The sequence below is a fragment of the Aedes albopictus genome, chromosome 1 (genome assembly GCF_035046485.1).
Source record: "Aedes albopictus strain Foshan chromosome 1, AalbF5, whole genome shotgun sequence".
Taxonomy (NCBI): domain Eukaryota; kingdom Metazoa; phylum Arthropoda; class Insecta; order Diptera; family Culicidae; genus Aedes; species Aedes albopictus.
In genome coordinates, this window is record NC_085136.1 from 236,220,348 (window position 1) to 236,235,359 (window position 15,012).

Here is a 15,012-nt window from a genome sequence, read left to right on the forward strand (position 1 = left end):
AATGTGTCATTCCGGGAAATGTCATTCCGGGAATTGTCACTCCGGGAAATGGCATTCCTGGAAGTGGCATTCCGGGAAATGTGATACCACCGACTGAGCGAGAAACAAACTCTCACTCCGTGGAACGTACAGTGCGCCAAAACGACTCGCGCCACAAGCCGCACGTGTGAAGCAAAAAAAAATCCTTAACATAGAAGAAATAAAATAGATTGTATTTTTTTGTCACTTCGTTCACTTGTTTATAATACCGTAAAAGGGGGGGGGGGGGGATTTCAAAAGAGCATTTGCGTTGGATCGACAAAAAAGCGTGATTGCTATGTTCGCTTATTACACTATCTTCAACAAATATACTGCCCCACTCGCATAACAGTCCCATATGTATAGGAAACCCAGCAAAGATGGCGGCACTGTTATGCGAGTGGGGGCAGTATACCTTTCACCAAAGTTGTCTAAGGAGATGTAGAGGATACCTCGGTCGCTAGTAGCAACGCTTGTCAAACTAACGTTCATTTTCTATCTCGCTTATCGTATAGAATGGTAATTGGCTCTAAGGTCATTGGTACCGTACAATTTTGATTGTTCTGGTCGATTACGAAATAATAACAGTAATGTATAGGTTGTCAATGTTTCGTGCATATTTAATTCGACGTTAAATCTCCCAAACTTACACGATGTTTCTTAAGAACAGAGATTCAGTCATTCATAACATTTCGAAACCTTCGACTTTGCATCCTTCACTTCAGAATCCCCTAGCAGCACTTCCTGCAAAAGCAAATCAAACAACTGCCATAGAGCTGGCACAACAATTCCGTAAACGAACGGTCGGTCAATGAGATCATAAAAAGTGCTGCATAGTTTATTAATAAACACGCGTTTAGTTGTTCCTTCACCCATCATACTGATGATGATGATGATGAAAACTAGAGCTCTCGCAGCAATAAGCATGAGCGTGATGCATGCGCGTCTAACGCCCCAACATCCGAAGCCGCGACAAACGCTGCTGGCTGGATGGGGCTCTGCTCACACATGTCCAATTAGGTTTTATTATTGTTGGGTTACGACGGCAAAAAGCATGTGCGTGCATTCCGTTGAAGTCGCAGAATTTAACGGACAGTGGAACATTCATTTCCGGTTGGAACTTATCTGCTGAGATATCTCAGTCTGCTCAATTCACTAATCGCTACATGATGTTTTAAGGAAATTATGTCATGAATAGTTTCGTGGATTTCGTCAAGAAATCCGCCGAAGTTTTTTTAAGTACCAATTCAACAAATAATTCATTTTGGAAATCCTTCAGGGATTTCTCCAGAGATGCCTAAAGTGGTTCCTCCAATATCCTGCATTATTTCTGGTCTTGTAGCAGAACTTCTTCAAACAAATTCCATGAGGAATGAGAGAGAGCAGATAGGTAAACTTCGGATTGACAGTGCCAATTTCGAAGCTAATCTCTCAATCAAAATCAGGATAGGTTCACCCAATGAACATCAAGCTCATCTTGATCAAACAACCTTCTCCTGAAACATGGTTTCCCAAATTAAAGCCTCATTTATCGACATCAGACTGACCGACCACCGTCAAGGGATGCAATATGACCGCGCGTCGGTTTTCAGAAGACCCCGCCAAGGGCGAGACCAATAGTTCCAAATTACTGGGTACTGTGTGTAGTGCATTCCACCTTCGCCCCGGATAATTGCTCCGGACCGACTCAAGAGAGACCGAATGCCCGTTTTGATATAAAAAAGGGCGCTTTCCGCCCTTCCGGAGTCGGCTTCTTTAAGACCCTCTCACTCAATTATATCATTATTCTTGTTACATGTGCTGGCTGTGTGCACTGACGTACTGGTGGGACCACAGCTCAGACCTAGCGTGTCCGATTGTTATAGTACCTACCTACTATGCATCCAAACGTCGTACAGCGGTGATCATGATCGGTTGATGAAAAGGTTCGGAGTTTACCGACAAAAGTGACACGCCCTCATTATTACGATTATTAAGGGTCGGACACACTCATTAACACACACTGCATTGCGCCTCAAATTATCCAGCAAGTGTATCTCAAACAGGGAAAAATCGGTTTGATCTTAATTTAACAAACCCGAGTAGAACGAGGGGAAGAGAACAGAAGGGAGATGAAGAACATGCGTGAGTCGATGAAACCACGACCGCCACGGGAAACGGTTGTTGGTAGCTGGTAGCCGGTGTGGAGATTTATTGACACCCGTGGACTGTCAGCGCGTGATTTGTGAAGGGAAAACAGAACCCCGGTCGTCGGAAATCGGAGACGTTTTTGTGCTTTTTTGTTGTTCGGCGCGGCACTTGATCCGATCGCACACGTGTTCTACACGGCGGTGGAGAGTAGGTATGCTTTGCAATATAAGGCATTGTACGCTTTCCGGGATCCTTCGGTATGTGGGTACACTTTGCCAAACGATTTAGTTTTTGAATGGGAAAATTGGAAAATGCGGGCCAAGTGTTATTTTCCTGTGTGAAACCCGAGTAAAAATGGTGAAGGAATATAACAAACATTCCAGAACAACATTCAGGAGGAATCCCTGAAGCAGTTCCTGGAAGAATCCCTAGAGAAAATCTGGGTATAATCCTTAAAAGCATTATAGAAACAATCCCTGAAGAAATCAAGGAAGAATTTCGGAAATAAATCTCTGAAGGAATTCCTAAAGGAATCTATTTATTTATTTATTTATTTCTTAAAGGAATCCCTGGAGGTATCTCTGAAGGAATTCCTGACGGATTCCTTAAAGGAATTTCTGAAGAATTCATGGAAAAAAATCTGGAGGAATTCCTGAAGGAATCCCTGGAGGAATTCCTGAAGGAATCCCTGGAGGAATTCCTGAAGGAATCCCTGGAGGAATTCCTGAAGGAATCCCTGGAGGAATTCCTGAAGGAATCCCTGGAGGAATTCCTGAAGGAATCCCTGGAGGAATTCCTGAAGGAATCCCTGGAGGAATTCCTGAAGGAATCCCAGGAGGAATTCCTGAAGGAATCCCAGGAGGAATTCCTGAAGGAATCCCAGGAGGAATTCATGAAGGAATCGCAGGAGGAATTCCTGAAGGAATCCCAGGAGGAATTCCTAAAGGAATCCCAGGGGGAAATCCTGAAGGAATCTCAGGAGGAATTCCTGAAGGAATCCCAGGAGGAACACCTGAAGGAATCTCAGGAGGAATTCCAGAAGAAATCCCTGGAGGAATTCCTGAAGGAATCCCAGGAGGGATTCCTGAAGGAATCCCAGGAGGAAATCCTAAAGGAATCCCAGGAGGAAATCCTGAAGAAATCCCAGGGGGAATTCCTGAAGGAATCCCAGGAGAAATTCCGGAAGCAATCCCAGAAAGAATTCCTGAAGGAATCCCAGGCATAATTATCCGATAGCCCACTTTGAGCTGTTATATCTCCGGATTCAATGAACCAAATGCAATGAAATTTTGTCCATTTAAGACTTCCATAATGAGGTCTGAAAAACGTTTGAATCAACTTGAAATTATTAACAAGAGAAAAAGTTATAACGATTTCATTATCTTTAGATATTTTTGTAATTTGATCTATTTTTAATATGCATGTAATTACTTTTTCTATGAATTTCTGGCTATGTTGTTATTTTCTTTCAAAACGTATCTGTATTCAATACAATTAGAGAGAATTTTGATGAACTATGATTAGCATCTGGGCTGCAAAACGGTGAGTCGATAAGGAGAGCGTCCAATATAGCTCTGGTCCTCACAAGTTCCTACCTCATGCTTCCACGGGTCAAGCGATGACAAAGACCGCCAGCTAAGAGTTGTGTGCTTAGCTGGTAGCGCAGCCTGGGCACTGTTGTCCTTCTGACATCAGCTAGATTGAGGAGGTACGATCCGAGTGTCTGTTCACCAAGGAGGTGCGGCTCAAACAGCGTCTGTTCTGGCATCCAGCGGCTGAGTAAGAAACGCTGCACCACGCCCAGCTAGATCCAAGGTGGTAGCCCCATCAGCGTGGTCGTCCCAGTGTTAGTTGGGACGTTAAACAGAACTGGCACGATGGCCCTCCGGCGAGACAGGAGTGTTGGCGTAGGCCCAATAAGCCACCCGTAAAAATCCCCATTGCGAATAATATAGGAGAAAATACGACTCGATACAATCGGCAAAGACCCACGCGACGGAATAAGGACTACGATTGGAAACTTGGAACATGGAATTGCAAGTCACTAGGTTTCGCAGGATGTGACAGGATAATCTACGACGAACTACATCCCGCAACTTCGACATCGTGGCGTTGCAGGAACTTTGTTGGACTGGAAAGAAAGTGTGGAAAAGCGGGCATCGAGCGGCTACCTTCTACCAAAGCTGTGGCACCACCAATGAACTGGGAACAGGATTTATAGTGTTGGGCAAGATGCGACAACGTGTGATCGGGTGGCAGCCGATCAACGCAAGGATGTGCATGTTAAGAGTTAAGGGCCGTTTCTTCAACTACAGCATCATCAACGTCCACTACCCACACGAAGGGAGACCCGATGACGAGAAAGAAGCGTTCTACGCGCAGTTAGAGCAAACATACGATGGTTGCTCGCCGCGTGACGTGAAAATCGTTTTCGGCGACATGAACGCGCAGGTAGGAAGGGAGGAAATGTACAGACCGGTAATCGGGCGAAACAGCCTGCACGCCGTATCGAATGATAACGGCCAGCGATGCGTAAACTTTGCAGCCTCCCGGGGTATGGTAGTCCGAAGCACCTTCTTCCCCCGCAAAGATATCCACAAAGCCACCTGGAGATCACCCGACCATCAAACAGAAAACCAAATCGACCACGTTCTAATCGACAGTAAATTCTTCTCAGATATAACCAACGTCCGCACATACCGCAGTGCGAATATAGATTCGGATCACTACTTAGTCGCTGTATGCATGCGCTCAAAACTTTCGACAGTTATCACCACGCGTCGAAGTCGAACGCCGCAACTCAACATCGAGCAGCTGCGTAACGTAGAAGTGGCTCAAGACTACGCGCAGCAGTTAGCAGTGGCTCTACCAACGGAAGAGCAGCTTGGCGCAGCTACACTTGAAGATGGCTGGAGGGACATCCGATCCGCCATAGGTAGTACCTCGGCTACAGCACTAGGCTTCGCGACTCCGAATCACAGAAACGACTGGTACGACGGCGAATGTGAACAGTTGAAAAACGAGAAGAATGCAGCATGGGCGAGAATGCTGCAACACCGTACGAGAGCGAATGAGGCACGTTACAAACAGGTGCGGAACAGGCAGAACTCAGTCTTCCGGATGAAGAAGCGCCAGCAGGAAGAACGAGATCGCGAAGCGATGGAAGAGCTGTACCGCGCTAAGGACACACGAAAGTTCTACGAGAAGCTGAACCGCTCGCGCAGAGGCTTTGTGCCACAAGCCGACATGTGCCGAGATAATCACGGGAATATTCTCACGAGCGAGCGTGAGGTGGTCGAGAGATGGCGGCAGCATTACGATGAGCACCTCAATGGCGACGTTGCAAGTACCGAAGGTGGCGTGGTAACCGATCTAGGAGTATGTGCACAGGACGAAAGACTTCCGGCCCCTGACCTTCAAGAGATTGAGGAGGAGGTTGGCCGGTTGAAAAACAACAAGGCCGCTGGAGCAGATCAACTACCAAGCGAGCTTCTAAAACACGGTGGAGAAGCACTGGTGAGAGTACTACACTGGGTCATTACCAAGATTTGGGCGGAGGAAGTATTACCGGAGGAATGGATGGAAGGTATCGTGTGTCCCATCTACAAAAAGGGCGACAAGTTGGATTGCGGGAACTACCGCGCGATCACACTACTGAGCGCTGCCTACAAGATACTCTCTCAAATTTTATGCCGCCGTCTATCACCGATTGCAAGAGAGTTCGTGGGGCAATATCAGGCTGGATTTATGGGTGAATGCGCTACAACGGACCAGATGTTCGCCATCCGCCAGGTGTTGCAGAAATGCCGCGAATACAACGTGCCCACACATCACTTGCTCATCGATTTCAAAGCGGCGTATGATACAATCGATCGAGAACAGCTATGGCAGATTATGCACGAATACGGATTCCCGGATAAACTGATACGGTTGATCAAGGCGACGATGGATCGAGTGATGTGCGTAGTTCGAGTATCAGGGACACTCTCGAGTCCCTTCGAATCTCGCAGAGGGTTACGGCAAGGTGATGGTCTTTCTTGCTTGCTGTTCAACATTGCTTTAGAGGGTGTAATTAGGAGAGCGGGGATAAACACGAGTGGAACAATTTTCACGAAGTCCGTTCAGCTGCTTGGTTTCGCCGATGATATTGATATTATTGCTCGTAAATTTGAGACGATGGCGGAAACGTACATCCGACTAAAGAGTGAAGCCAGGCGAATCGGATTAGTCATTAATGTGTCGAAGACAAAATACATGATGGCAAAGGGCTCCCGGGAGGAATCACCGCGCCCGCCACCCCGAATTCATATCGACGGTGATGAAATCGAGGCGGTTGAAGAATTCGTGTACTTGGGCTCACTGGTGACCGCCGACAACGACACCAGCAGAGAAATTCAGAGGCGCATTGTGGCAGGAAATCGTTCTTACTTTGGACTCCGCAGAACTCTACGATCGAAAAAAGTTCGCCGTAACACGAAGTTAACCATCTACAAAACGCTGATTAGACCGGTCGTCCTCTATGGGCACGAAACATGGACCCTACGTGCAGAGGACCAACGCGCCCTTGGAGTTTTCGAACGGAAGGTGTTACGTACCATCTACGGCGGAGTGCAGATGGAAGACGGGACTTGGAGAAGGCGAATGAACCACGAGCTGCATCAGCTGCTGAGAGAATCAACCATCGTCCATACCGCGAAAATCGGGAGGCTACGGTGGGCGGGTCACGTCATCAGGATGTCGGATAGCAACCCGACTAAAATGGTTCTCGAGAGCCATCCGACCGGTACAAGAAGACGTGGAGCGCAGCGAGCTAGGTGGGTCGACCAAGTGGAGGACGATCTGCGGACCCTACGCAGAGTGCGGAACTGGAGACAAACAGCCATGGACCGAGTGGAGTGGAGGCGGCTACTATGTACAGCATAGGCCACCCCGGCCTTAGCCTGACCGGTAAGGTAAGTATGATTAGCATCTTGAATTTTGAAACGATGTTGAAATTTAAGAAAATTTGGTGTTTTATTAAAAAAAATAATCGTTATAATTTTCTTGCGTGTTAAGAATTTTAAGTTAAGTCAAAATTTTCTCAATGCTCATTATATAAGTCATAAATGGTCAAAATTTCATTGCATTCGGTTCATTGAATCCGGAGATATAACAGCTCAAAGTGGGCTGTCGGATAATCATGCCTTTTTCTAGAATCTTTATAACTTCGTGCAGAATAGTCCGATCTTTTCCAAACTTTGTCCACTGATACACAACTAGTTTATGAACTTACAGTGAGAATTCGAGAATATTTGAAGCATTTTTTAAAAAGTTACAGCAATTTGAAATTTTTTTGAGAAGGGAAAATTATGCCTGTCTCGATCATTTTGTCTATCCCCTGTATATTTTATGCCAAACGAAGTCAAGGAAATTACTTTTATGAGAAGTTCCCGCATCTACCAGGAATCCAACCCTCAGCATGGGCATGCTGACTGTCCTTTACAGCTGTGGCTATATGCCCAAGTAACATTTTGATGACTTATTAGTCTTGTAGAGGTTTTGAGAACCATCATGATGGTTCTTGCTACCTTTTCAAGTCTATTTGACTAAACAATGTTACTTGGGTGGGCCCTTAGTCATGGTCAAGCTAAATCCCGACAACATGCGAATTTAGGATAGTACCTTCATGTCCCAGATCATTTCGGCGCCCTTAGCGGGCCAACCTGACCAACCGCACGCTACGGCAACGCACGTCATACTTACATTCCATCCCTTACTCGATGTCCGTAAGGAAGTAGTCGAGAAAAAGGAAAGTTGGATTACGGGAGCTACTACGCGATTAGACTACTTCCTGAGCGCTGTCTACAAGATACCCTCTGAATTTCATGCCACCGTCTATTACCGATTGCAAGAGAGTTCGTGTGGCAATATGATGCTGGATTCATGAGTGTCCTCGAACTCGAAGTGTTCTATACACACCAAAAATTCGTTTCGCCTTTCAGCAGAATAAATTGCTGAAACGACTTCAGCAATAACAATTTTACTGCAAAATCAGCAACGCAATTTTGGTTTGCTGATTATTCAGCAATATGCAATAATTACTGATCATCCAGCAAAGCATCTGTCAAACACTTTGAGTTTAGCTTGACGGATGGCAATATTATGCCTCTCAAGAAAAATCAGAATATGGCGATTATCTGCCTCTGGCTTCTGATATTAGCGCGACAGTCACTAATCATAACAGCGTCACCAGATTTAAAAGTATATAATTCCATTATATGGGGTTTGACAGCAAGAGCACTCATTCCACTGAGCCACTCTTTCCGTTCGTCACAAATACATTCAAAAACATCTGTCACTTCGCGAAACCCACGTGCTTTTGTTTATGGCGGGAACACTTTTTCTTTTGTTTTGTCTTGCGACTGTCATGCGGCGGTATGCCTTGCGATCGTACGACCGCCGCAGGACTCTAATAAAAGATAAGCGCGACAATAAAAATGTATATGATAAAAATGGTTACAATCGAAGTTCTTTTACCGGCTAACTTGGAGAATCTACAAACAAATTCACTTTTTAAGGTAAGTGCAGATGCATTATACTCCATGTCTTCTAGCAAATCATCCCATATTTTAACAAAGTTGTTCTTTTTAGATGCAGCTACAACTTCTCCCAAACAAATATGTGCCAAAGGTCGAAACTCGAGCCGAAAGTTGGAGTCGGCAACATTCCCAAGTAACCATTAAGCCGTGAAAATGGCATTAAGTCAGTTTTATAGTCGTATATAGAACATGTTCAACAGAGCTAATTGGAACTATATCGTCTAATAGGGCTGCTCAAAAGCCACTTTTGGCGAATTATTCGGCTGATAAGCGGCTTCCAGTACCGAGTCTCTGGCGATAGAAATGTCAAATGTAAATAAAAAAAGAAAAAAAAAACACTTCTATTTTTGTTTTGCTTTTCTACTTCATCGACGTTTATCTTTTTGCTACTTGATCCAGATTCCGGCCTATGTCCTCAATGTTTCTGCGTTGAATTTCTACGTGTTAACCATATACTCCACAAATGCATAGTGAGCTTCATTTGCTCAGAATAGTATATGAAGGAAAGAGGCGATGCATTGTTGATTTTTCCATCCAGGAGTAGCAGACGGATCCTAAATCAGATACAAAGACCATCGGATCCGAAGCCAGATTCGGATGGTAGGACAGCAAGAGAAATATCATCGGAAATCTACTAGAACAAACTGAGAGCTTGTTGGTACTATAAAGGAAAAGATATTGCTAATTCAGATGAATCCGATGGTGTTGGAGTTTGAAGTTGAGAAAGCGCTAATCGATGACGTGCAGATTTGCGGGAGATGGAAGTTGAGCTGGGAATCATCTGGAAATTTGAAGGGGATCCATCACGATTTCATCTTAAATCATAATCCATGGTGTACTACATCCCAAGCAACACACATGTTATAATAGAGTTACGGCAGCGCAAGTTTTGGTTGTATAGAAGTTTATTTGACGTAATTTTAACATTTTAAATAACGTAAAATAAACTTCTATATAACTAAAACTTGCGCTGCCGTAACTTTTATATAACATGTGTGTTGCTTGGAATGCAGCCGCTTGCCAATAACTTTTTTCAATTCCTGAAGGCCTAAACCTTTCTTCTATGTTAGATTTACTTTCATCGGTTTTAGTTTTGGTTTAATTGAAATTTATTTTGATTAGTATAAATGCCATGTCAAATGTTATGTAAGACAAGCCGTTCAACAGCACTGACAGCTGTCTAACTAGGCTTGAAAGCACAGGGTTAACAAGCACTACAAGATAGCGTTATATATCCATATACGGCTTATTTAAATGCTTACGATTTACAAGGCCTATAAGCATTTGGAAACCTTATTTAGAGCCTGTTGGCACTGAAAAGCTGTTGAAGTACCTCTACACCGCTTATATCAGTGCTTAGTTGTTACCTGGGATATAAAGTGTTTCGAGAAATCAAATCAAGCTTTCATAAATAAAGGTTCACTATTAGGAATTGTACAGTACCGTGAAAGTTTTTATGTATCTTTGGACAAAATCGAACATGCTTACTAATATTTTCTGGTTATCCAGCAATATTCCAGAAAAAGCGATGTGAAAGATTGCTGGATATTCAGCAAAGCAGCTGTCAAAATGAATTTCTGAAAGATCAGCAACATTTATTTTTCTGAAAAAATTGCTGGAAGTACAGCACAAAAAAATCAGAAAAATTTTGCTGATTACCAGCAATAAAAATTTGGTGTGTAGCGTTGGGTGCTTAGAACCATATTTGGCGGTGTGTGGCGGCGAAGAATGAACCACGAGTTCACTGAACTCTACGGCTAACCTAGCATCACACAAGGTTACAAAAGCGGGAAAGATACGATGGGCAGGGCATGCTGTGAGAATGCTGGAAAACAACCCTGTAAAGCTGGCGTTTGCATGAGATTTAAATGGTACAAGAAGACCTGGAGGGTAAGATGGGCGGACCAGGTACAGAACGATCAGGCAAATGCGAGAAGCACCCGTGGATGGAGGACTGCATCCAGGAAGCAAGTAGGGTCTTGTACCATTTGGGCAGGTGTTTGGGCACTTGCCACTATAACTAAGTCAATTTCAAACGGATTGGTTTGAATTTTTGTATAGAGATAGGCACGCAAAGTATCTAATTCTATACAAAAATTCAAATCAATCGGTTTCAAATTGACTTAGTTATAGCGACAAGTGCCCAAAATAGGTACACCTGCCCAAATGGCACAAGACCCTATTGTGGCGAGGTTTGGTTGGTTCAGTTTTATTGTAATACGAATGTAATACTACATAAATGAAATGAACCATGGGTGAGCGTGCTACAACGTACCAGACGTTCGACATCCGCCAGGTGTTGCAAAAATGCCGCGAATACAACGTGCCCACACATCGATTGTTCATCGATTTTAAATCGGCATGTGACACAATCGATCGAGATCAGCTATGGCAGATTATGTACGAATACGGAGGTGGAGTAGATGAGCGGGATAAAGTTGATCACTATTAGACCATGACCTCGTAAAACAATTAGTGATAATTTCGGCAAGCCTCATTGTACGACTCGTGCTGAAAAAAAAAAACCTTTTGCAACTCATTACATAAATACACAGATCGAAAAGATAGTGTAAATTTCTGAGACATTTAATGCACATGATTGGAGCGTGGGATTTCAGAGAAGTTTACATGACATATCATGTAAATCTCATGAAAAATCATGTAAACTTCCATTATATGTCATGTAATTCAGCATGACTCAGAGTTTTTACATGATATATAACATAAATTTACATGATATATCATGTAAACCATCATAACTGGAAGTTTACATGACTAAAATGAAGTTTACATGACGTGTAAACCCAGGTGTAAACTTCATTATTTTTATCTGTGAATTAATTAACCATGGTGGGCATAGTGAGCTCTGCTTTGAGTAAAAATTGAGGTTGACATAACAAATTTGTTTAAAAACCATATTTTTCGCGACAATCAGACGGTTTTCAAGAAAATTGCCTACCTTCAGGCGTTTATTGCGAGTCGTTTTCTAACTAACTGAACTTTATTTTATTATTTACATACGAAATACATCAGATATAAGAATATTAAAACCTTTTTGAGATTAAGCAACTTCAAATTTAGTTTGTTCAATAGCTTTCCAATCTTAGAATTAGATGTTATTTGTGGGTCAACTTAAACTCACCAAAATTGTGTTGCACATTCAGCAACTCACATGGTTGATATTTTTATTGCTGTCAGCGTTTGATAAGGAAGCAGTCTAAGCTTAACTCATTGGACCCCAGAAAACGTGTTTGGTCAAAAAATAAAAACCGCCGATTGACTACCGTTACCTTCGACCATTCTGAAATAGAAGAGCAACTTTAACCCAATCCATTCCAACAATATCATTGATTGATTGATTTGTCTTTATTTAAGAGACTTTCAGCCCTTGGCTGGTTCGTCTCTCTATAATATCATCTGAAACTTCATCCTCCACCAGGCAGGATCCAATGAATCAACACCTCATTCCGATGGATACCTCGCTTAGCCTTACAGTACATAACCCCCAATTCGCTTTCGATAGTTATCGCCTTGGATTTCATTTCAATCGGCTCAAAAAAAAACGCCGCCCGTTTTTTCGTCACGATCGCGTTTTAGCACCGCCATAATTTGATTAAAAATTTAACGCCATTTTTTCAGTCATCTTGGTCCTCTGATCGCGCCACTTAACTTTTCGACTGTTCAACCCCACCGCCAGCGCAACGCCAAGGGATGTAGACGGGCGGACAGCCTTTCCATCAGATCCACAGATGGAAACCAGTTTACTTCGATAGCAATCAAGAAATCGCCATAAAAACTGAAGTGAAATAGAGTTGGTAGCCATAAAAAAGTGCTATATTGCGCGGTGCCGAAGTCTACCGTGTTCCAGTTCATCCAATATTTGCGGTTTTACGGGTTTTTGGACCAATCAAATTGGGCTTTAATGTCACCGAGATTTCGGTTCATCAACCGACGACTTCCGAGAGTCGTAAAAAATGTGGGAATCTTTCATGGAGAATTTACCATTGTCGGTGCCTACTTGCTCTTACGCACCGACCCCGTGATCGTAAAATTCAATTTTTTCGAAGTAGCAAAAAATGTGCGAAACACATGTTTTGTCCGGACGATCCGGTGCGGTACTTACCCGTGAGACGCCGAATGATGATATGGAGGGGGCCCAGTGGGATCCCAGAGTCCGTAGCGGCCATCATGGGCCCGCTGGTCCATCGAGGGCAGCTGCGAATGAAATGCCACGAAAGCCGACGGGATCTGCAGTGGGCCGTAGCCGCCGCCGGCAGCCGGATTGACCCCGTTAGCGGCCGCGGCTGCCGCTGCTAGGCCGTGGGATGCCGCCGCAGCAGCCAACCCCGGGTGGTGATGGGCCGCCGCGGCCAACGGATGACCCGGATGATGAAACGGGTGCACCTGCATATGCTCGTGAAATGTTTCCTTCTCTGGCATTGCTCCGCACACTTGATTTGTACACTCAAAATTCAAAACATTCAAGGCACCGAAATTCTGATTTGCGTTTTCACTTATTCATCTTCATGTTTTTTTTTTCGTAGGATTTTCTTCGGTTTTCTTTCGTCCTTACGGTGCTCCTACCGAGACCAGTCGTAAATATTTCAAGGCAACGACGTACGGGACCGTACGATCAGGTAATATATCCATTCATTTCTAAGAAAAGAAATCCTCTTCGTACTTTTTTCTTATACTTGCTTTTAAAGGCTCATCCCAGTGGTATGAGGTCACAAGCCTCCCTTCTTCGTTCCACACGCAATGACATTCATTACCAATTCACACAATTTATTTGCTTCAATCTTTTCTTCACTTCACCGTCGTAAACACACTTAGTACACAGTTGAAGAGAAAAATGCAATTCGTTTTTCTTTTAAAAACACAACTTTATCGTAGCAACCCTGCACGCACTTTATCGTTTAAACTTGATCACGCGCATCGCGCACTGAGACGTATGGCCATTTGCCGTCGGTAAAACTGTTTCCCTCTGCGACGCGTAAGATCGCGCCCAATTTTGTCGTAGCGCCGGTTCCCCAATCAAACCAATTAGTGCCAATTACGCGGAGATGGGCATCTCTCGAAAAATGATACTAACGAGTCATTGCTACTACTAATCAATCGTTTAAATTATTAACTATTTCGGTCCAGATTTCGGCCCCGAAAAAAAATGTCCCGTGAATCACCCCTGCAAGCATTCGAATCAAGGCAAGCGTTGCCGCGGCGATCCAAAGCGATCTTCTGTACGATCTACGCCTACTGTGAACACACACGGACACGAACGAACGAACGAACGGGACGGACGGGAACCGAACTTGTACTACCGCCAAGCTTGTGGTTGAGAGACTGCCGAAGAGATGTCCGAAATCGCTCAGCCTTCTTTCCGGGAAAAGACGTCTAATCTCCCGCCGCGGTCGTAGTCTTCGTACTAAGTTCAAGCCGAAGCAACCCTGAACGAAGAGCGAGAGCGAGCTCTCAGGATCGCTCGCACACGCGATCGTGCGCTCCGGTAATGAAGTGATATTCTCTCCCGAACCGGACTTGTCACGACGATCATCGCGATCGTCTTTTCGACGCAACGGGCGAGAGCGAGACGGACAATTTTTAAGACGGACCGCAAATTTGATGTGTGGGTGAAACGATCCTCTTGCGCGCGAGGGTATGGTTGGTGCTGTACGATCATGGCCTCCACAGTCCACTCCATGCTCGTTCGCTGCTGCAGTGCAGACAGAGTGCACGGAGCAAGAAGCAGAAAAGCATCATGGAATACGAAGTTCGGTGTGAAGCAGGAAGGACCGAAAATGGTTCGTGTTCGAATCGTTTCAGAAATGGGATGGGATGGCATGAATTGTAGTCATTGAAGACGACGGTAGGAGGCAGCATATCGGAGGAAAGGGAAAAATGCCTTCATTTATGATGGTTGATCTGCTGATCACGGGGAATGGAGACTCGGCGTAAGAGAGAGGAATGATGTTAGGTCCGCTTTGTGGTCATTGGGTGCCGTAGAGATGCAAGTGAAGATGCTGTACTATTGGCAATGATGTGCTTATTAAAGTCCTAGCGAAGGTGCACTGCATAATGAAGATATGATCCATTTTTCCTCGCGTTTCCTCAGACTTCAGGCCAAACATGTCTAAAGGTCCTATCTGCAGAAGAGAGGCTCTCTTTGGTTTCCCTCTCTTTCGTTAATATCTCAGCTGTTTATTTGTATTATGATTGTCTCCTTGCATTGAACGATGGTCAAAATAATCGTCTTTTGATTTGTACTGCAAAAATAGTTCAAAAGTGTACC

The 15,012-nt window shown here is 44.2% G+C and overlaps 1 protein-coding gene across 1 annotated transcript in view; it reads right to left on the reverse strand.

Moving 5' to 3' along the window:
* The window catches only part of LOC109399837 (transcriptional activator cubitus interruptus), a 409,162-nt gene extending 395,048 nt beyond the window's left edge, over positions 1-14,114 (reverse strand). The window contains exon 1 of the mRNA XM_029873839.2: positions 12,850-14,114. Coding sequence (XP_029729699.2) covers positions 12,850-13,166 — 317 coding nt within the window. The 5' untranslated portion in view covers positions 13,167-14,114. The remainder of the gene's footprint in view (positions 1-12,849) is intronic.
* Positions 14,115-15,012: the final 898 nt, after the last annotated feature.